The sequence below is a fragment of the Myotis nattereri genome (assembly GCF_964212035.1).
Source record: "Myotis nattereri genome assembly, chromosome: 7".
Lineage (NCBI taxonomy): Eukaryota > Metazoa > Chordata > Mammalia > Chiroptera > Vespertilionidae > Myotis > Myotis nattereri.
The window spans coordinates 53,147,138-53,171,883 of NC_138082.1; the positions used below are offsets into that span (position 1 = coordinate 53,147,138).

General features: G+C 35.9%; 1 protein-coding gene across 3 annotated transcripts in view; it reads left to right on the forward strand.

The window, feature by feature from the left end:
• KCNH7 (potassium voltage-gated channel subfamily H member 7) overlaps window positions 1-24,746 on the forward strand; it is a 405,370-nt gene that overhangs the window by 269,491 nt on the left and 111,133 nt on the right. For 2 of the 3 annotated variants that reach the window (XM_081095167.1, XM_081095168.1), the window contains exons 4-7: window positions 4,157-4,585; window positions 10,493-10,513; window positions 10,935-10,958; window positions 19,082-19,296. In XM_081095167.1, the coding sequence (XP_080951293.1) occupies window positions 4,157-4,585; window positions 10,493-10,513; window positions 10,935-10,958; window positions 19,082-19,296 (689 nt within the window). The remainder of the gene's footprint in view (window positions 1-4,156; window positions 4,586-10,492; window positions 10,514-10,934; window positions 10,959-19,081; window positions 19,297-24,746) is intronic. The other variant, XM_081095169.1, reaches the window with a different exon arrangement.

Here is a 24,746-nt window from a genome sequence, read left to right on the forward strand (position 1 = left end):
ATAATTGTTACTTATAAGTTCATGTTATATCAGAAACTATATATCTTCTTATCTGAAAGTGGTGTATTTAAGCAAAATTATATTCATAGAAGTAGTTTATCAGTGCTTATATTTATTTTGGAGAATGTGTAAAACATGTGTAAAACCATATTCAGCTATTCTGATTTCAGATTTATTGAACATCTTAGTAAATAGGCTAAACTGTATCTATTTTCGCTATTCAAGTTAGAATACGTATGTAGTGAAATCTGAAGACTTGACTTGCGAGGGTGTTTTTCAGTGTTAAGATCCTAACAGGACTACACTCATTTAGTGTTTTCTATTTCATGCCTGAAAGTGCCAGCACTAAGCAAAATTCTCAATGTGTATTCTTTCCGGATGAACGACAGTTAGACAACTAAATCTGTAATACAATATAACATGGTCATATTAACCTAGTGATGCAGAAAAAACCATCTGTGCCACCTTGTACATCACTAAACTGTGTGAGCAAACTACACGCCTTGTGTGATCATTATTTAAGAAAGGCAGTGAATTGTCTTTAAAAGAAGGGAGTAATGTAAGTGATGAAAAATGAATAAAAATAGGCATTGACCTTCAGGCCATTGTAATAAGCTTACAGAATTGATTTGTAAACTGCTTTATTATTCAATTTCATGTGCATTAAAAACTAATCAAATGATTCTGATGCAGTTCACTAATTTTTAACTTGCCAATTTACTTGAGCATATAAACATTGTCAGTAGAATTATGTAAAAATTCCTGCAGAACAGTTATTGTAATATGCTATCATTTAATCCCATTTGCATGGATTCATTACTCTCTTCTGCATTTTATTAATCAACAGCTTAATGCTCATAGATAGAGAGCAGGCAGACAGCTGGGTTGGGTGGGGGCAGAAGGATGGAGCAAAAAAGAAAAAAGAGAGAGAGAACTCATGGACATGAGCAACAGAGTGGGTGATTTCATGGGTGAAGGGGGATAGGTGAAGGTGGAAGAGACCCTAATGGGATAAATGGTGATGGAAAAAACTGAAATTTTAGAAATGAGTTTAATGTTCAACATATTTGGGGTTTGTCTATGCATTGTGTCATGTCTTCAACCAGAAAGATCAATTTTATTTCAATTATATTTGACACTGTTAATTAGGTGTCCACTAGCTTACAAATGAAAGTGTGCAATAATTAATTAAACTATTTAGTTTTAAAATTTTCTGAGTGGGTATTTTTCATAAAATTCACTAGATGATGATGAGTTTGAAAACACTTGTATGCTCTAAGATCAGAATAGTAGCAATTAATAAACAATGAAGAAAGATGAAATTTACAATGCTAGGAAGAGCTGTAGCAAGTTTATAGTACACAGTATACAGTTCACCATTTCCACGAGCTACCAAGTTCAATGCAATCAATCATTTTTTGGTAAATAGGGGTCAATACAATTTCAGCAGGCTAAGATTCTCTAATTAAGTTGGTCAGAGCAATTAAATATTCTAGTTTTTCTACAGTAAAGATTGAAGCACATTTTCAGTTTGGCATCTGCTTGTGGAAAGTTATTTACTAAACTCAAGCATCCTGTCAGAGCTGGGGTTTGGTGAGCAAAACAGACAAGGGCCCTTCGCCTATGAGCCTACAGTCCACTAAGGGAGAGAAATAAGAAAGTCAACAAGTGTATAACTAGGGAACTGTGGTGAAAGGTGTAAAGGGGATGCTAATCCAGTTCAGAAGGAAGGAAACATTTTCCAAAGGAAATAACTTTGGAGCTAAAACCTAAAGGATGTATTAAGTGGGAAGAGTAAAATTTATCAACACAAGGAAGCCTCGAAAGAAGCATAGGCCTCCGAAGGAATTATGAAGTCCACAGGACTGGGTCCTAGAGGGTGAGGGAGGAAAGATGAAGCTGCAGAATGGAGATAGAGTTGCCTTTATTCCCAATGCAGGGAATTATTGGGAGCAGTGAAATATTAAATCATAGTCTATGTCAGCGGTTCTCAACCTTCCTAATGCCGAGACCCTTTAATACAGTTCCTCATGTTGTGGTGACCCCCAATTTCACTGTTACAAATTGAACATCATTAAAGCATAGTGATTAATCACAAAAACAATATGTAATTATATATGTGTTTTCCGATGGTCTTAGGCGACCCCTGTGGAAGGGTCGTTCGACCCCTAAAAGGTCGTGACCCACAGGTTGAGAACCGCTGGTCTATGTGATCAAAAGTGACATTTTCTTAAAAGATAGAAAACTATTTTTTAAAGGATGGACAATATGATGCAAGAAATCAGATGAACCTATAGTAGCTTAGACAAAAGTGAGAGCAGTGGAAATGAGAGAAGTGAAAATGATTATTATGACTATCATTAAAAAGATATTCCAGAGATGAAATGAACACAGTTAGGGGACTCATCAGATATAGGGAATGAAGGTGAGAGAGAACAGTAACTACAATGAGTCTCAAATCACAGGCTTATAGAACTAGATGGATTGTGATGCTATTCACTGAAAGAAAGGACTGGGCTTGGAAAGATAGATCATGAGGTTGAATTTTCTATGAGATTTTGAGGTATTATTAAGAATTCTGAATGAAGATGCTGATGAGGCCTTTAGATATGCAATTCTAGAACTAAGAAAGGAGATCGAGGCTGGAGATACAAATTTATAAATCATTGAACATGTGTGTGCATGAGATCATCCACTAGAAGACCATACGCAAATAAAATGCAGGAAAGTTCATGAGTTTTGAGTGTTCTTTCACATTTTAAGACCACCTTCAATCCACTGAGGAAAAATTCATAGTAAATATATTAAAGAAAGTGGTGCCCCTGACCATCAGAGAAATAAGAAGGTAAACCAAAGACACCAACTGACTAACTAGAATGGCAACATGTAATTGGAAAGGCATGGCTGATGTGGACTGAGGCTACTAAGCTGGCAATACAAACTAGAAACTCTGCATTTTCTTGCAGACAATTCTTAGAAAATCTTTAAATTATACAATATTATTTGGATGCTTTCTCTTATATTTTCATTTCTCTGTAAGGACAGAAGTTTTACCTTTTTAGTTTTTTTTTAATTTATAAAAGAATGCATGCTTGCCGTAACAAACAAGAGAGATGCAATATATTATATTTTCCCTACTTCCAAACATCAAGAACATAAGCCTATTCTTGTTTTTTTAAAAAAAAAAATGTCATACGATTTCAAAATATAATGATGCCATAATCTATACAACCATTCTTCATCTTATGAATATTCAGATTATGTCTAGTTTTTGTGGCTTGTGATATTCTATAAATGGGGTTGATGAGTCAAATGAAAAGTGTATTTTCTCATTTTAATGGATATTGTAAAATGACTTTCCAAAGAATTTGTAGCAGGTTGCAATGCTCTCCAGCATTTTTTGCCAACACTAAATGTTATGCTTTTTTTTAATTTGAATTTTACTACCAATGAGTTTATGTGTTTCTTAGTTATATTCTCAGATTTCAGGACAAAAAATCAGGAAAAATGAATTCCTATCTTTACCATACATCTCTCTCTGAAACCAAAAGTCTTGCAAGAATTCCAAATGGAATAAGAAACATCTCATACATAGTTGACCTCACTTTTCCATCCACACTCAACTAACATTATTATCCAATAGAAACCTTCTAGTTATGTCAGGCCAGCTCCTCATCTCCACCTCATTCCCTTCCCTGCTACTTGCAATAGAGTAGCCCCCAACACATACACATGCATACCTTATAGTCTTTTCTGTATCTGATCCTTTTACACACAGTGCCCCATCTCTTTTTTTTCTTTCTAAACTATGCTCTTCCTTTCAAATACCCTCAAAGAATGGATATATAATGGATATATACTTTTAATTTATTAAAACAAAAAACCTTGTGTCATTCAAATAATGGGTTCACATCACTGGAGAATATCTACCTATAAAAACATGGTAAAATTATGTCTACTACTTTCTTACACTCACATGATAATTTGTATGACCCTCAGAGAAGTTTTCTACAATTTGCCTCATTCCAACTGTACATTAAATATTGACGAGTAAATCTTACACATAATTTAAATATGAACCAAACATATTTGCTTGTTTATTTTAAGGGGTGTATATTTTGTCTTCTAATAATGCTCTTTTCTGTCTCTACTTTAGGGAAACTTTTTGGGTTCAAGTTCCCTGGCCTGAGAGTGCTCACTTACAGAAAGGAGTCCTTACCACAAGAAGACCCTGATGTGGTTGTGATTGATTCATCTAAACACAGTGATGATTCAGTGGCCATGAAGCACTTTAAATCTCCTACAAAAGAAAGCTGCAGCCCCTCTGAAGCAGATGATACAAAAGCCTTGATACAGCCCAGCAAATGCTCCCCGTTGGTGAATATATCTGGACCTCTGGACCATTCCTCTCCCAAAAGGCAGTGGGACCGACTCTACCCTGACATGCTTCAGTCAAGCTCCAAGCTGACCCATTCCAGATCGAAAGAAAGCATTTGTAGTATACGGAGGGCTTCTTCAGTCCATGATATGGAAGGATTCAGTGTCCACCCCAAGAACATATTTAGAGACCGACATGCCAGTGAAGGTACGTCTGAAGTTTTTTAAAATGTGAAAACATAAATTAATGGGTAATGATAGGGAATTTCGATACTGTTTTTCATTTCTACATTAATCTTTATGCCTAAGAGCAGTGATTTTCAACGTTTTTCATCTCATGACACGATACACTAATTACTAAACTTCTGCAAAAATAAATAAATTTTTTGCCTAACAAAAAAAAAAGGTATAATTTTGATTCAGTCACACCAGATAGCTATTATTGTGTTGCCTATTGTCATTTTTTTTATTTGCCACTCTAAGGGAAAGAAGGTCAGCACCTTTGACTAAATAGTATTACGTTTTAAAAATTATTGTGGCACAACAGTTGAAAATCGTTGCCTGGTATTCCTTAAGGCTTAAAGGAAGAAATGTGAGTAGAGGCTATTAAAAAATATGAGTCCTACATTCAGAGTTGTTACTGATTTCTTCTTGAAACCCCAGTGACTAATTTGGTTTCTTGTGGCTTATTTATCTGTGTTTTTGAAATAGTATGATAACCACTATCTGCCTACTTAATGGAAGTTTAATGAATTAATGACATAATATAAGATGTGCTTAGGTCATAATGCTATCATCTCAAGCATAATTAATCGTGTTATATTTAGCAAATAGTCAAGCCCTGGGCAGAAACAGTGGTGTGCTATCACAGGACTATTTAATTGGCCAACTCTTTCCAAAGGAAGAGGTGTCTGAAATGTTCCATAGTGAGTGATCAGGAAGCTATAAATTGATTAAGGGAGCGAATAGGTAGGGGGAAGGGTAAAAGTTTAAGGAACAAAAACAAAACAAAACAAAAACCTGAAACTCTTGATCTTAAACAAAATCAACTTGGAAAGCAAAGTCGGAATTCACTCATTTCTCCCTAGCTTCTTATTTTTTCACATTCTTATATTAACTAGTAGTTAAAGTATGGATTTATAAAAAAGCATTGGCCAAAACTGTGGATGGTTAACATAATAATGAATAACATTTGTTGAGTATGTACTATGTGAGAAGCAATGTAATTGATTGGTACATATTAATTCTCATTTAGCTCTCATAACAACCTTATAAATTAGGAACTATTATTAAGCCCCATTTTATAGATGAAGAAACCGAGGCATACATATGCTAAATAAATAACTAGCTCAAGATTATAGAGTGTCAGAGCTGGCTTTAAACCCAAAGCCCACAATCGATTCATGTTTTTTTTCTTTCCTCACTCCTGCTCCATAAAACCTCCCTGTACAAGGGGTCTTTTGAATCATTGAACTTTTCCCACAGTGTCCAGGATTCAGAGTGCCTGCTGCACGGACACATCAGTTTTCTGAATCCTGCAGATTTGGGATCTTGAGAGACCCATTGTCCTTTCTTGTATTCCTTCCTGCAAGTGCCCATCATCACTCATGCTGCTGCTTTTTAACATAAATCCGACCCTGGGGCTCCTGAGTGAAGGGTACTAGGTACTTTGCCAGCTTGTCACAGTTATTTTTTAAGCCTCATTTCTGGCCTCTCCAAGGCTCTCTCCCCTCCTGTGTATTCTATTCCAATCCTCCACAAAACTTAATTGCCTTTTCTAAAAATGTATCATGCACTTTCTTGGCTTCATTATTTTCTTCTGCCAGAAGCACTCTTCCCAGCTTTCCCCCATAGCTGTAAGGACCCACTGCCCCTTCTCAAACCAGAGGAATTCAATTTGCACCTGAGTGTGCAAAGCTGTGTTTACATATATTACAGCATTTAATGTAGTCTACATTATACTGCATTATATGTCTGTGTCATCCCTGTTGGATATGCAAGCAAGTAATTATGTTGCTATGAGCTCCCTGACATGGGAGTTCTGGCACAATTAGCTCTGCAGCCTCAGTATCCAGAACTATTGCCTGTATTACGACAGGAACTCAGTAAGTGCTGGTTAAAATTGACAAGGCCATGCTTGTGAAACATGTTCTGAAAACACACAGACATCAGGAAATGAGTTACCTGCTCCATAATGCTCTAAAATTTAAACCAAAAGCTTAGGGTTGAATCATGTGGGGATAGATCCCCAGTGAAGTAGAGAAGGCAGAAGAGGTGAAAGAAAATGTATTGGCAGGAAATTTTTCAAAGAGAAGAAAAGTCAATATCACTGAAACAGAAGGAACAGTTTTCTATCAGATAGATTTAAGAAACTCTATATAGTCAAAGAGCAATGAGCACATCCATTTTAATCTGTAGCCCAAAGAATGTCAAAAAGAGAGAAAATAAAATAAAATAAAGGACAATTTTGAAACTGGATAATTATCTAAGGCTCTAAACCATGTAGTAATTGCATGTTCGATATCGCCTGACCCAATGAGAGCTCTGAAATTTGATCTTTGAGCAATAGATCCTATGACTGAAAAACAGTAAAATCAACATAGTAACTTAAATGACCAGCATATATTTTAATTAGTTAATACAATTAGTGTAACCATTTTTAGGAATTATGCTGACTTTTCAGAGACTGGCCTTTTTGCCTAGCACCTAAGTTATAATATAATAACATTCAGAAACAGTACCTTTAAGTATTAAATGATACATAATCAGTGCAGTATAGACACAAACTTAGCCTGTGATTTGACAGTTATGCTAGGAGGTTAGATCAGATTTCATGATTTAACTTTACAGTTTTCAATTTTATGTGATCTCCATTTAGTGCAGTTACTGATACAATTATGGGAAAGGGTGATTTAACATTTTTTGATTTCTCAGTATGGATTCTATACATGGACATGAGTTGAGATCTTTAATTTATGTTATTGATCATCCAAGTTATGTTATTGTCAAAAAAATTGTATCACTTTCTTGCAGATGCTACAGTTAATGCCTGATAAAATTCAGTGGACATTTTGTACTTAGCTTCAGAATAATTTTAGCTACAACACTCATTAACATAGAAGACTACACTTCCTAAGGCTATATATTTTTTATATTTTAGAAACTGAGCCACTGAAAAGGGAAAGCGGAAAACTTTTAAAACTGATTTTAGTTTTATGAATTCATGTAACTGGTTAACAGGTTAACCTCCACCTGCACCAGATTTTGAATTTATGTTGTTCTCTCCTATTTCAAGAAGAGCAATTTCCTCCTATGTTGGTTATCTTTGTAGCACTTTAAAAAAACTTGCAAATATATTAGGGCATAATATTTTACATTATTATTTCATTGAATCTACATTATCAAGTTCCTTAGAATTGTATTTCTCAACCCATTTACAGTGAAGGACCAGAAATTTTTATCTAAGCCATCATGAACCAATATATTTATAAATACAATAAAAATATACTACTAGAAAAATGAAATTCAAAAAAGATAGACATACAAAATATAAACCCCAATTGTTTTATAATTAGGGTGAAAGATGTAAAATTCTTCTGCCACACTTACTCTACCTGCTGTCTTTATGCTGCCACAGAGGAAAAACAATTATATCTAGCTAGAACCAGCAGAATGAACCCCATGCTCTGCCTTAGATCATCAAAGCAGCATTAACTATGTAATGTGACTATATAATGTGACTATATAACATGAATATATTTGCAAATTACTGAAAGTTCTATAAAGATAGCCAATATAGGAGGAAATTGCTCTTCTTGGAGTAGGAGACAACAATATGAATTCAAATGAGGGTGTGTGTGTGTGTGTGTGTGTGTGTGTGTGTGTGTGTCTTAATTTGCAAAATTTTATATGTAATTTTCAGGTTTGGGAAGTAGAATTTTAATTTTTAAACTCTTGAAAGCACTTGCTATTCTACTAATGATGTTTGAACCCAGCTTCTGATGGGGATAGATAATTCTATGTAATCAAGGTCTCTTCCATTGTCCCTATTTGCTTTTAATGGTCCCTCAAAGTGGGCAGAGAGTTGTCATGTAAGGTCACAGTCTTTGTGTATCTCTGTCTAAGGCAATGTCTACACTAGCGATTCAATATACACACTATTGAAATTGCTTCAATTATAAGCTTTGAAACAATGCTAATATATCCCAAGATTTTAAACATTCCCAATATTAGCAGAGATGTCAACAAATGTTGAACAGATTTTTCAAATCTTGGATATATTTGAATGGTTTTGACATGACTTTGTTTATTTTATGCTCTGCTTGTTTCAAAACTAGTCAGGCTTATTTTGCTCGTAGCAAATATGTAACAAAGAGTCAGATTGCTAATCTCTAAATCTGAAAACACTCTGTTAGGGTTTGGCTGGTGACATGGGCTGTGAAAGAATTCACAAGTAAAAGACGAGATGCAGAGAGGACGTTTATTTACTTTCCAAGAGAGGAAAGGGCCAAGCATTGCTAGTCAGTACAGGGCAGGAAAGAAAGGGTGGCCTACTCTTTGAAGCAGTGGCTGTTGCTAAGCGACAAGGACAGGAGGGGGGTCCTGTTGAAGCTGAGCAGATAGGAGGGGGTTTTTCTTGAAAAGTTACGGTTTGTTTGTTTTCCAGGAGACAGTCCGGCAGATGTCCTAAGGAGGTATCTTATCAGGATTTTTCCCAAGCCCATAAAACAAGCTTAGAACAAAAGTTATGAAGAGTTAAAAAGAGGCTTGGTTTGAAGGGGAGGGGGAATAGGACCTTCTACTAACTAGAGACTCCTCGCTGAGAATTATCCCTGAGTTGTGAAAACAGCAGGAATAAGAGGGATGCAAGAATGAAGCCTTGAGAGTAGCTTATCTTATCTGTAGTTTGAACAGAGGAGCTGTTTGAATCAGAGGAGCCAATAATCTTGGGGGTTAATGACCAGGTGCTTCTCTTAAGCTGTGGAAGGCCAAAGCAAAGAAAAGGAAAGGCCTTTATCTATCCTTACAGACTCCATTCTGAGATTTGAAAACAGCCCATCTATATAGATAAAAGCGTAATATGCAAATATATCAGACGGCAGAAAGACTGGCCGGCTATGACACGCACTGACCACCAGGGGGCAGATGGCAGATGCTCAATGCAAACGCTGCCCCCAGCCCACAGGCCCCAATCGCCTGTTGGGGAACTGGGAACCAGGAGTGAGTGGCAGCGAATGTGGGCGGTGCCAGTGCCCCAATCGCCTAGCAATTCGCCCCCCACACACACGGAGGGCAACCAGCAGTGGCAGGGGGCGGGGCCGGTTGCCGGCAGCTGAGGAAGATCAGCCCTGATCACAGGCCAGGCCAGGGACCCTACCTGTGCACAATTTCATGCGCCAGGCCTCCAGTTTTAATATAACAAATTTCCTAAATATTCTAGGTATTATACTGAGTACATTATAACAACGTAAATTTTAAAATCTTACATTCCCTTTGAATAATCCAGTGTCTCACTGATTTCTTGTAATCATTTTTTGCCTAGGAGTGACTCTTCGTGTACAATTTGGTATTTTCAAAATATACATTAAAGAACATTTATGAGAGGGACAAAAAATAAATTTGTGATTAATATGCAAGTTGATTTATAAGATAAAATGCTCTTTTAGAAATATTTTTCCTTATTGAAACTCTAGGTGAAATTATACAAAAAAAATTGTTTAACATGCAAAATGTTGTGTAGTCCTTCTTTGTTAAATGATGGTTGAAGCAACACTAAAAATGGCTTCTGACAAGGTTGAAAGTTTTTATCACAACTACATGCAGCTGGGTATGTCTTTCTCCAAACTGTCATAATTATAATATCTGTATCTTGGAATCCATTTAAATTGAGGTAAATGTTTCACATATTTTAGCATGAATGTTTATGACAGCAGATACTATTTCTAGCATATGCATTTTACTTGGCTGAATAGGTCAAAATGTTAATTTCAAAGTTAAAATTTTAAGAATTACATTCTGTTTTCTCTGCTTTTGTACAGAGGTAATTCAGTGTATATGACATAATTTTAGTCTTTTTATATTTCTCTTTTCTTTTATCCTTATGTGTTCAAAACAGACAATGGTCGCAATGTCAAAGGTAAAGTACGAACTCAAATTTTAACATCTGATGCTCCCAGTGCCCCTTTACTTGGCATGTGAAGTTGCCTGCTGTATGCCCTGTTCAATGCAACATCATGCTGCCCTTAGCTAGTCCAAGTGCCTGGTGGAGACATCATGGCTTGATTTTGGCTGGAGGCATTGTTACTTTCTCAGTGGTGTTTGTTATGAACTTTTTCCTGCAAGAAGCATAAGCCTAGGTTGACAGTGAACACTTCCTAAATATTTAAATCACTTGGAAAGATACAAATACCAAGCTACATATATTCCTGTGTGGAAGAGGCACATAAGCTTATTTCAGCCCAAACAAAAAATCTTTTAGTTCAAGATTAAATAAAGTAAGCAAAGTGCTACATGACAGCATCACTTTACTTGTTCCTCTTTTGTTTCCTTAAAACTAGTTTCGCGTTCCTGGATGGCAGGGGGTATGGTTTTAAGCTTACTGTAGTAGTAAACGATTCATGCATGGTAGTCACCTTCCGTTTTTCTATATTACATTGCAATCATGTTTGTGTCTTATTATTAGTCTGAAATCATTGGCATGACCTATAGCTCCTACAGGGTATTGTTTAATGGAGAAATAACCTCTGGACAATCGGGAGTTGGCTAAAAATTTGAAATTCACTTCTGTTTTTCTACTAGATCATAGTGGATACCAGGAATCACAGCCTAAAATAATCCTATGTTCTCATCCAATGGAAAACTTGTGGGGCTTAGTCTTTTAACATAGGCCATGCATGCTGCTGTGGGTATGCATGTGGTGACAGTGACTCATTTTGTGCATGTGTGTTGCATGGACACGTCTCCACCAGTAACCATCATTACTGAGAACTCACTGAGTTGACCTCTTTCCTATGTGACTGCTACTCTAATCACGGTGAAGTTTTGGATATTGATTTCTCAATCCCTGGTCTAATTAATTCAGAGCTGGTGACTGTGATGAATTAATATCACTAAAACTAAAGATGTTTTTAGCAGCCCAGGATAACTTGAAAATAAGGGAAATTGTGGCAACTTCTTTCCATCCTGGTTTTATTTTTTAAGCATTTCCAAAAGGGTCTGTGCAGGTGAACTCCAATAACAGGATGAGATTTCATGTACATGCTTATTCTATCCTTGGCCTGAGATTCCTAAAAGAAAGCAAATCAGTGTCAGCTGCAGATGGTGATTTGACTTGATCTAATGCAGAACATAACCTCAAAAAACAGAATACAAACAGCTCTCACCAACTTGCCTCTGTGACATATGGCTGGCCTTAGCTTTAATAATTAACAATTAATTATCAAACATTAATTTTCCGGTGATCTTTTAAATAAAATGAATCTAATTAGAAATGAATCTAATTTTTTCTCAATAAATAAAAAATTAAGCTTGCTTATCTTCCAAACTAGTAGCTCACATAATTGTCATTCAAACTGCAGCAGTTCTATTTTTGTCTCAAACTAGTCCACTTATTCTTCAACTTTTTTTTCTCAACCCTTCATTTTTAAGTAGCAGTTGTCTTTGAATGAAAATGAATCATAAAATCAGAATTTGCAATTAGGAAACTCTAAACCATTGTAGAAAGTTTTTGTATATTAATATTTATGAAATTAAATTCCCAAATTAGATAAAGCATGTGCAAACTTAATAAAAATGTAATGTACCTGTGCCCTCCAAAGTCTTCATTATTTGTTCAAGCTCTAGTTTTGAAAACAGCTTGAAAAATATTTAAGTGTCTGGCTCCTTAAAATATTCACAGAGCAATTAATCTAATTAGATATAAGACAATAAATTAACCATGCTGTTTAAATTTTGGATTTGTTCCTAAACTACATTTAAATTAAAAAATTTTTTAAAAGAAAGACAAATTTCTACACTTCTTTGTATACAAATGCATAATTAGTTTTATCTCAACTAAAAATTATTTCTGTACCAAAATAAAAAAAATAATTTAGGAAGACATTTAGAAGGTTTTTGAGATTATTTGATTCATTCCCCTTGGGCAAGGGTGTTGTCTAAATCCTTTGCACAAGTGGTAGAGGCATCTTTATCTCCAGTGAGCCCATTCTTTAATTTTCTTGGGAAATCTATTTTATTGCCTGTTACACAAAGAGCTAAGCTAAATCCTTCTTGCTGAAATGTAATTTATTCCCCTTCATCTATCCTGAGTTGGACAGAGATGCTAGCTAGCTACTTCTAATCTTGATGTAATATCACAGTATAAAAACAGCAAACTGATACTCAATCTTTTCTTCTAAATTGAATAATTTCCATTTAACCTTCTTTCTTGGGATCAATTGTGTTTCCCTTTAATAAATTCTGATAGCACTCTGACACTTTAAAATTAGAATTCAGAGATCAAAAAGTGTACCTCATTATCAAAGAGTGAAAAAAATAATTCAAATAAATTGCATATGCTATTTATTTGTGTGTCTGTGTACATTATATTTTTCACTAATTTCTCTTAATATTTGAGAGGTGAACTTAATCCTACAATCACACATAAACAGATTCTCATCTCCAACTTAGTGGCTTATCTGTTTATTCTGCTTTCCAAGTCATCAATAAAAATTAACCCCTATCTACCTAGTAAATAAGTCATTAATATAATTTTACCTCTCTGTTGCTTCCACCTCCTGATCATCTCATGTAATACTGCATCCCACTGACAATGGTATGTTCAGTTTCTAACTTGTCTAAGAATCTGGCATATGAGTCAAAGCAAAAGTACTCTCCAGATTTAGTACAGCTTTTACCTTCTCTATACCACCAAAACTATCAGACTCACAATGGAAATCTGATACAAATGTTTCTCATAAACTATATTGACCATTACTGAGTATTTGTGATTGTATAAGTTGAGTTGCAAGTTGATTTTTCAATGGTGACAGTTTTCTTCTGTAAATTATATGCCATGTGCTGAAACAGACAATATGATATCGACTACAAATAATTTGACTACTTATCTTTTTCTAGTCTTAATTTTTTTTTCCTTATGCTAGTGACAGTGTTCTTTTACAAAATTCAATTTCTAAACACTGCTCTTGCATTTCTTTAATGTTGTCACGTCAGTAACTTAGGCTTTATTAAACTTTAGCAAAATAAACTCAGTACCCTAAGAAATATTGTATAAACACCAGATGAATTAAAAACAACCTTAATCTTTATGATTTCCTCCTCTCTTGACCCATTCAGCCCTCAAGAGCAAAGATCTTAAATGTATATATATTTAAAAAATATATTAGGTGTCCTTAGCTGTATGTCCAGCACCATCTAAAAGAGAATATATTCTCCTTTAGTATCTTGTCACTCATGATAAATTTAAAATTCTTCCTAGTTGTTGCTTTAGCCTCTAGCTTGATCTCTAAATGCAGAGAATTTCTTTGTAGCTAGAACCTGCCCCACTTTATATTTAATCAGACACTTGTGATATATTAGAGCCTGATGTAGCTGCTGGTTTAGTCTTCTTAGTCACCTCATTTCCATCTCCATCAGGGCGTCCATTTTGCCAATGGTTCTCTAAAAAAACATCGAGTCTTTCTATTATATTTTTGAGTTTTACATTTCTTTCAACTGAATCCATTAGTTCGCTTTATTTCTGCCCATTTACTTTCTTTAAATTGATTTAACTTTTCAGGTTACTCTCCTTTCTTTCATTAGACTCCTAAACCCCATCTCTTCATGACCACACTCAGGGAGGCTGTCTTTCACCTCTAAATCCTCAGCCAAGCCTCTCTGAATATAGATTAGGAGGTAGGAATCCCTGTATTTTGACTTCTATCCTTGATTCTTATTCCCTTTTGGCCACATATTCTATCTGCCTTGTTTTACAATTGGTAAAATAAAGATATTGCTAATACCTATCTTAATTAAAGTATTGGAAACTTTTTTATTATAACTTCAATAGATTTTAGAAACAACACTGATCATATTGCACACTCTAACAGACTTCTGCATATAAACATATGCTTCAAAATTAGTGGAAAGGAACATAATAATCTTTGTTATGTAGGATAAAGTGGGTTGTAAAAGTCTTATCTAAGGAGCATGCATGAATTATTTTAAGAAATATTTTAATTTTTGCTGAATTATTTAAATGGATAGATTAAATGGTCACCTAGATTAAATCTCTAATACTAAGAGCTTAAAAAACAAGAAACAGAGTAGAGTAGCAGTTTAGAAAGGTTTTCCAACAGTACATAAGAAAAGCTAAAATACACACTGCAATGAATTTGTAATATTCTGAGGCCAAATCTTAGCCCTATCCTCGTATTGCAACCAATATTTTTAATATGCATTTTACTATCCTGAAACTTCACTCAGAAATAATTTAACTTATTTCTAAAAGAATGACATGATTCCTTAACTGCAACCTAAAACAAAGATAAAAGAAAACAGTTTGTAATGTAATGGTAATTATCTCAATATGTTAATGTCCAACAGTAACTACACTGAAAGACATAATGCAATAATTAGACATAAGAAAATATTGACTGTAAGTGCATTGAAGCCATGAGAACACTGCCCATAGAAGTACTGAACAAAATGATAGAAAAGAAATATGGGTGGATAACAAAATAAAATTCACTATTGGAATAAATAGTAACATATTGGATTTATATATATGAATTTTAAAAGTAAGAACTCATGGACAGGTACAACAGTGTGGTAACTAGAGGGGGTAGGAGGGGGTTTGGAGGTGGAAAAGGGTATATGAGGGATAAGTGGTGATGGAAAAAATAATAAAATAAAATAAAGGGGAAAATACTTAAAAATGAAAAATAGGAAACAAAAATTGAATTATGAGTACTATACCAAGATAAAGTGGGTAGAAATGAGAAAGTATAATATTGTCACAAATGAGCTGGCCCTTACTTTTAAGTGTAACGTTAAAATGATTCCCTCTTTGATAACATGCAATAGTAATGAATTGCACGGAAGAAAGAAATCCCACTAAATGTCAGGACATATATTCATTCTTCAACACTTAAGAAAGGCCTTACAGACCACATGCCTTCAGAAGCAATGGGAACTAGAAGATGGATTGGAAGAAGAAATGGGAATCAAGACATTCTGGAGGAATTATGGCAGATCTCTAGGGAGTTACTAAGGAGAAATTAGAAACCAACAGGCAATCCTAGGACAAATCATTTCAAATGTTTAGTTTTTATTACATTGATTTAATTTCATTGTATCACATAATTTTACATATATAGGACACAAGTATGAAATATTTTAAAGTAAAATTTTATTAGTGATTTTTAGTGTGACTCCTATAATCTCTGGAAATTATATAATATCTGGCTCCAACACTTTTAAAACAAGATTCAAATCTCTTTGCTTACATACATTTACATGTGACAACTACACACATAGACTCTAACTTGAAGTCTGAAATTTGTTTTGGCAACTCAAAAGCCATAACTAATGTAGCTCTAAGTGATTTGATATTCCAAAATGGTATAACTTCTGGTAAAGTTCTGCATAAAAACCTTACCTTTACATGGTAGTTATAGCTCTAGAAAATTTCATATATATGAAAGCATCTTAAAAGTACATTGTACTCTATATGTGAAACAGGTTCAAGGTTCAGATAGTTATAAACAGGCTTTTCACCTACATGAATGCCCATTGGGGCCTATGGGACAATTTTTCAAGGTGACCGAATAGACACCTAACATCATTGTGATAAATAAAAATGCCTCACAAATGCCCTTAGAGCAGCGATTTTCAAGCTTTTTCATCTCATGGCACACAAACCAATTACTAAAACACTGTGACACACCAAAAATATATATTTCTTGCTGATGTGACAAAAAATAGGTATGATTTTGATTCATTCACACTGTATGACTATTATTGTGTTGGCTGTTGTCATTTTTTTAATTTGACAATCTAAGGGAAAAGAGGTCAATGCCCCTGACTAAATTATCAAGTATTGCTTGTTTTAAAAATTCTTGTGGCACACCATTGTGCCTCTCATGGTACCCCATTGAAAATCGCTGCCCTTAGAGTGAATTACTCTCATAGTAGAGACCACTTGTTTATCTATGTAACCAATTCAGTGGAGTTTTTCTAGTGGAATGGGTCACAGGACAATCAAAGTATATTTAACAGTCTTTCTGCTGTAACATCATAGATGATCCATGTTTTTATCCAGTTTTGTAAACAACTTTGTAGATAACCTGCTGCAGAAATCCAACATATAGAAGGATGATAGAGAAAGGGAATTGAAAATTGGGCTAAAGGATTTTAAACACATTTTTTAACTTTATACTTTAACCTTCTGCAATCTCTTGTCAGTATTTCTATGTACAGCAAAGTTACCTAAGGAGTGAAAATATGACATCAGAGCTGAGCAATGGACAATACCAAGATATCTGCGTTCCTAGAGCATTTTACAAACTGTAAATATTAAGATATAGACTTGGAATGTACGCATAGAAGGATACAAAAAAAAAGGAAACACCATTAAGGCTAGGTCCCAAAGAATGCATGGCCCAGCCAGTATGGCACAGTGGTTGAACATTGACCTATGAACCAGGAGGTCACAGGTTCAATTCCCAGTCTGGGTACATGCTTGGGTTGCCGGCTCAATCCCCAGGAGGAATTGTGCAAGAGGCAGCTGGTGGATGATTCTCTCTCATCACTGATTTTTTTTAATCTCTCTCTCTTCTTTCCTCTCTGAAATAAATAAAAATATAGTTTAAAAATAATAAAATAAATGAGTGCATGTAGTGGAGAGTTCCACACAGACCTAGGGTTCTGTCCAGTCCTATCTGAAGGCTAGAACAATTTGGTACCACTTTTGGCTCTTACTTCTTTCCTTGTCATATAAACAGAAAAGAAAGTGAAATTCTACATGCAAATGAGAACATGCTAGGCAATATATATTCAGAGAACTCAATGACACTTTTCACCTAGGTGGACGTGATCATCATCACAGAACGAAAACTCAGGAAATGAACAGAAATGCACCCCAAGAAACAAAGTGTTTGCAACCCTGATAAAAATGCTCTTTAAATAACTTCAAATGTTTATAATAATCAAATATAACTCTTAAAAAACAAACATAATGTGATTTTTCTTCAAATGAAACTAAGTGATGAGCATTTTTTTAGCATTATATTGAATCTGAGTTGATTGGTTGTTGTAGTCCAAAATACACAAACTATAAAATTTTCAACTGATTATACCTCACTCGGTGCATTAAGTACATTTTGATCCCTAAACTGTGTTAGTTTCATTCTGAACAGGGAAAAAATAAGGCAAAATGTGTTAACTAGCAAGTTCATTCATGCAATTTTTGTTTTAAGCACTCTCTGAAGCAAAAAGTTAATGTCTGTATAATACTCGTGGGCTCTGGATTTTTCTACAATTCTTCCTGATGCTAATTTCTAAGAGCTACATAGCATTACCCATTGTACAAGAACCCCTGGAGCATTTTCTGAGTCTTCATAAGCAAAGAACAATAGGTTCATCTCAAAAGATGTTGCTGGCCAGGGTGCTTATCCTTAACAATAGGTCAGGAGTCCTGGCACCTTGCCAAATAATCTTTGTGGGAAAGGAATTTGAGATGTCCTGAGAGTTGGTCAAAGGGTACAAATTTCCAGCTCTAAGATGAATAAGTTCCTGGGATCAAATGTGTAGCGTGGTGTTTTTATTTAAAGAGAGAGAGAGAGAGAGAGAGAAAGAGAGAGAGAGAGAGAGAGAGAGAGAGAGAGAGAGAGAGAGAGAGAGAGAGTCAAAGAAATAACAAGGTAATACCAACTTCAGGTATATCCTATTGCCTAGCTACAGGCACTTCAATTGTAAATTGTTTGCAAAGCATTCTTCTGGTATGGATTTTATTTCTTTTTCTCTTTTTTTCCCTCAGTAAGTGGTCAGTCAATTCTAAACAAAAGGAAAACAGAAAAAGAAGGAAAATATTTTAAAATCCCACACAGGATCCTAGAGTTTTCAAGAATAAAAAATAATAACAAAAGAAAGAGAGAAAGGCAAAGGAAAGACATTTGCCCTTCTTAGTCTTATCTGAAATTCCTCCATCTGGGCTTAGCTGCTCTGGAAGCTCTGCAAAAAACATAGCACAGAGAGGAGAATAATATGAATTGGATCAAGGAAGCCTGCCCATTCAGAAATTTCATGGCCAGCATGATTTTAACCAGAGGCAAATCCTTCCTTGAGTAATCCCTGGATTATAAAAGGAAATTCTTGAGAAACTTTGAAGGTAGAATTTGGCCAATGATAGAGAGTAGAGTTGTTGTTTTATTTCCCTCTCTTTTTCTTTTATCTCACCCTTTAATGAACGAAGCTGAATAATAGCTAAAGCCTCCATCTCTCCCTGGGTGTACACCTAGACCCCATCTTATCCTCGGATACTCATGTGCTACTCTATGTGGCAGACAGTGACCCTAAACCCTATGTTTGGGTATCACCTAGCTAAATTTAGTCACACCTGAATCAGGGTCACATTAATCATGGGTCACCAACAGGTCATTCAGGACTAGTTTTTTCTTCTTCTATTTCTTCTGATATTGCTTTCACAAATACTTTCCAATTTTTTTAGGGCCTTTTAATCATATCAAGTCAAGCCTCCTGGGATCCACATCGGATTCAAACCTCAACAAATACAGCACCATTAACAAGATTCCACAGCTCACTCTGAATTTTTCAGATGTCAAAACTGAAAAAAAGAGTACATCCCCTCCTTCTTCAGATAAAACTATTATTGCACCCAAGGTTAAAGATCGAACACACAATGTGACAGAGAAAGTTACCCAGGTAGGACATGATTTTACTATCAACTTCAACTCTTTTAAAGGTTCTTTTCTGCACGATAAAATACATTCTTTTTTTTTTTCATGAATGACTATCAAGAGAGGTAAGCTATTTATTTGCATTCTATCTATAAAGTATAATTTTGTTTATTACAAGACTGAGCAAAAATAGGCTAACTTGGCATCATTGTTCCCTTTATACTGTAGAGGTGGTTAACCTGCTATTCATCATGTTTAGACATTTATTGTTTTGCTGCCGACTCTTGCATTATTAAAGCATGGTATGTTATTATAATGGATGTGTCTATTGAAGCTTTAGGTGACTAATCGGAATTTACTCTTAACTGTGGCCTTCTATTTTGCACTTACTCTCCTAAGTAGAGTCAGATAAGTCAGTTAACTTGGGGAAAAGAGCTGACTGGGATGATGGAAAGTCAGAGTAAACCAATGTGTTTTCCCGTAACAATATTTTATTGTTTTCAAGTAAATATTGCATGTTGAACTAGGATAAAAAAGTACTGTCTAGCAGGAGTTATGTTTTAAGACTAGGGAAAAATTACTTGTACTTATTATATTAAAAGACCAGCCTAAGTAGTATATAGCTTTTGCTTACAATGCTCTTAAATCGTTGGGAATTCATGACTCTAAAACTTGTGTCAAGTAAACCTTTTTTTTTTCTTATAAACAAAGTACTTAGTATATTTGCTTAGCAAATTTTTTTCATAAACTGTCACAATATAAAGATAAACTTGACCCAAATCTCTTTACCAAGCATTGAAGATTTTGAATTCATAAGTATGTTCTGTAATTATAATTACTGCAAGCAACACTCTAGTACTTTGTAAATAACCTTATTGTGTGAGCTGATAGCTACGTAATGACTGCATGTCCATTGAAAATAAACCTGAGCAGTCCCTATTGGAGATGGAAAATGGTACATGCCATACTCTGATACATACTTTGATATTTATGTAATAATGAGGCTCTCTACCCTTGGCATTTTGTTCTTCTTAGTAAAATGAGCTAACAATGGTAAAGGAAAGGTCTACTGTATTATCACGTCTATGATGCTTCAAATTTTACCTTAAAAATTCCATTATTTGTAGACAGTAACCATCATATGGCTATATAGAAATTAAGACACTTTAGAAACTGCCCAGGAGACTGGTGGCAAATATTAGGGTCAGGGTGTTGGCAGTAGCATACCTGAGGAGTGGTGAGGGCAGCAGAGCAGGAGAGGAGACTATAAGGAATTGTATAGTGCAGGGGCCTCTAACGATGTGGTCATGGAGTGTTTAACTGATGGTTTCAAATCCTCCAATTTTTAAAAAGAAGCTGGAAGCCCAGAATTTATGATTAAGCTCTTAATTAATAAAAGTTAGCAAACTAATGCAAAACACTTTTAGGCCAAACAAAGCACACTTTGAGGCCTGTGGGCAGCCAAGTGTGACCTTGGCAAAGCTCTTGGTATACCACAGGGCCCACCCAATCCTGCCAACTGACCAGGTCCACGGTGCCAGAAGAGGGTGATGCCAGTGTGGATCTGAGGTGCCAGCTACCTGCTCTGGGGTCTTTCTAGGCCTGATGAGAGAGAAAACATTTATACAAATAGCCATAAAGAAATAATGTTAATAAAGAATACAGGAATACAGGTTAGGGGGAAAGTAATTATACTTTAATAAGAGAATTTCCAGAGGAGAAAACAGAGATATGATGGGACATTTAAACTAGATCTAGGAAGTTACTTATCAAACTGGGAAGTAAATGACATCTGAGAGCATAACTGGGGAGTCACATACACTTGTGTTTTAATTCTGGCTAAGTCACTCATTGTGTGCCATAGAGACAAGTATCATTTATTGTGTAACATTGAGGCAACTGTTGGCAAAACTTATTTCTCAGTATTGATATAAGACTTAAATAGAATAATGTGTAGAAAATGTTCACCACAGTGCTAAGTACATAACACTTAATTTTAGACATTATTCTGTTTTCTAATAACCCCTGCCCACCTCACCATTTCTGCAGTATTCTTTTATCCCTACATTCCCAGGGTCTAGGACACCTAGTGTAAAGAGGTTCATGAAATATTTAAGGAAGGAAGGAAGGAAGGAAGGAAGGAAGGAAGGAAGGAAGGAAGGGAGGGAGGGAGGGAGGGAGGGAGGGAGGGAAGGAGGGAGGGAGGGAGGAAGGGAGGAAGGGAGGGAGGGAGGGAGGGAGGGAGGGAGGGAGGGAGGAAGGAAGGAAGGAAGGAAGGAAGGAAGGAAGGGAGGAAGGAAGGAAGGGAGGGAGGAAGGAAGGAAGGAAGGAAGGAAGGAAGGGAGGAAGAGGAAGGGAGAGAGGGAGGGGGGAGGGAGGGAAGGAGGGAGGGAGGGAGGGAGAAATTTAGGAAAGGGATGTTGGCCAAGTGAATAAAGGAAGGAGTGATAATCACAGTTAGGAAAACAGCAAGAACAAAGTTCTAGAGACACAAAAGTCCATGTGTCTTATGAGAACAAATGAACCAGGGAGAGACTACTCTGGGCAGGGGCTTGTCACAGGTTAGGGAGCTGCTGAAACTTTCCCCTCTAAATGGTTCTTTACCACCTTGGGGGTCTGGGTAAAATACAATAGCTTCCATTAAAGCATTCTTTTAAGGGCTCATACTTTCTCCTTAAATCCATGTGACTTTTTACTTAGTTTTATAACACTACAGTATTTGTTTTAACATTTTAAAAACATGTTTTAAATGACTTACCACTGAAGGAATCAGAGGCCCACCAAAAGACCCCACAGTGTTCCTACAACTTCTCTTACTTCACCCAAATCGTGGAGTGCCCCTCTCCACAACCTCCAAAATATCCCACTTGGGTAAGTATGATGCAGGCAAAAAACTTTTTAAGGCATTGGAAGATTGGAATTGGATTTTGTTTTATAAAGGATCCTTTTTTTTTTTTTAACACTGTGAAAGATACAGTGATAGGAAGGTGATTCTGGAGACAGATAGAACACTTAAGTGGCTGGCTATGTTCTGGCCAGAAATAATGAGGGACTGGAAAAAGGACGAGACAAGAAACTAGAAAAAATGATCAGTAGGAACACTCTATCTTTTTCTTAGTGCCTCCTTTAGCTCTTAGTAATAAAGCTTCCAATTGTCCACAGCCATACCAAACAAGATAGACATCAACGACTGAGAAATTCCTCCCGCAGACATAGCCTCTGAAATGTCGTTTAAGCACTTGGAAGCTGGGTGATCCTATCACTGTTTTCTCATTTAGTGTTTGTGAAGGTTCCTGATCATGGCTCTCTCTGGAATTCCCATATTCACAACATATAACACCATTATCTCCTAGTCACTTAAAATAACTTGTAATAACCCAAGACTTTATTATTCCCCTTGTTAGACCTGTGTGGAAATTCTCCTTATCTAGATATTCACAATATATTTGCTATGGGCAGCGAGCAGTATTTTCTTTATCTAATGTTCTTATTTGTTTTATTCCCTTAATGCATTTATGTCAATTATTTCTTCAAAAGTCTTCAGGGTTTGGTTCACAGATCATCCAACAGTGAGTTTTGTTTTTGTTTTTGTTTTTTGAATATATTTTTATTTATTTCAGAGAGGAAGGGAAAGGAAGAGAGAGAAATATAAATGATAAAAGAGAATAATTAATCAACTGCCTCCTGCACACCCCCTACTGGGGATGGAGCCCGCAACCTAGGTATGTGCCCTTGACTGGAATAGAACCCAGGACCCTTCAGTCTGCAGGCCGACACTCTATTCACTGAGCCAAACCAGCTGGGGCCAACAGTGAGTTTTTAATGCCCCACTGAGCACAAACAATAGTGCAAACATTTTTTTTTTAAAAAAGGCATAAATGAAAGGAACATTGATCTCTGTTTATGTTATGCATTCTACCCCTTTGTGTCCCATCTCTAGTATACATTGGCTAATTGCTAATTAGCCAATTTGTTGTTTGCCTCCTTAGCTAGAGTGGGCTTCTTCAGAGTAGAGATCAGGTTGTCATTCCTTCATTCATCCATACATGCATGCATGCATCTATTTCAGGGTTCCTCAAACTACGGCCCGCGGGCCACATGCAAATACAAATATTGTATTTGTTCCCGTTTTGTTGTTTTACTTCAAAATAAGATATGTGCAGTGTGCATAGGAATTTGTTCATAGTTTTTTTTAAACTATAGTCCGGCCCCCCAACAGTCTGAGGGACAGTGAGCTGGCCCCCTGTTTAAAAAGTTTGAGGACCCCTGATCTATTTACTTATCCACTTAACAAGCATATATTGACAACTAATGTTCATAATACTAGATTCTGAGAATTCATGTTAAAAGGCAAATTTTCTGTCTTTGAGAAGTGAGGGAGATGTATGAGTACAGTACATAGGCATTACAATGCAGCATGAAACATTACTCTACAGATATGCTCAGAGTGCAGAAGTTGTGAGGAGAGAAGAGGAAACATTACCTATGCTAGGAGTTTGGGGTAGTGCTGGGGGAATATAAACTCTTAGATGAGTTTTGAAACTTGAGACGTTTTCAAGGTTAGGAATTAGAATATGGAGTGGGGCACCCTTGGGAAACTGTGGATACCAATGAATGAGTGAAGCATGAAGTATCACTAGTGCATAGCATAATACACAACATTAAGAAGAATCTTAAAAGATTCAGAAATGGACCACTAAATGTACTGGAGAGAATTAAATAAGAATAAATCTGTAGGTCAAAAATCCCTAAAGCAAGTATCTGTCTTCTAAATTCTCCCCTTAGACAACATTTTTGATTCTTTGTGTTGCTTTAGAGACCTATTTCATTGGCTGCTTTCACAGGACAAAGTTATGGATTGCATCAGCTCTTTCTGCCATAGTCCAGCTGACTTTCTCTGTTCACTAGAAAAAAATAGAAAATAGCTCTCAGAAGGTGCGGATGTTTTCAGTCGTTACTGTAACACAGCGGGGACAGACTGATGTGTAGTAAGGCCTACCGCAGGGAGGCAAGGCCTCCGTTGGCAGGTTTCTACCACTTCTTTGGAGTGATGAAGAGAAAACAATGAATTGAAAGAAAAGTTGAATACAAAACAAAGTTTTGCTTTTACTATGCAGTTGTGGTTCATAATTGACAGCCAAATTCTTGGTTATATCTGCCTCCTTTTAAATAAAGTAAACCAAACTTTGCCTCTTGTATTATTTCATTATTTCTGAGGCTAGTTCTAGTTCCAGTTCAAATGTTATGCTAATTTTTATGGTAAATAAAAAGTATCATTTCTTTGTCATGTTCAGCTTTTACAAATTTAGTATTAGGTCAATCTCCTTAGATATGTATCAAGAGGGTGTATGCCCAGCTGGCGTGGCTCAGTGGTTGGGCATCAACCGATGAACCAGGAGGTCACGGTTCAATTCTGGTCAGGGGCACATGCCTGAGTTGCAAGCACAATCCCTGGTGTGGGGCGTGCAGGAGGCA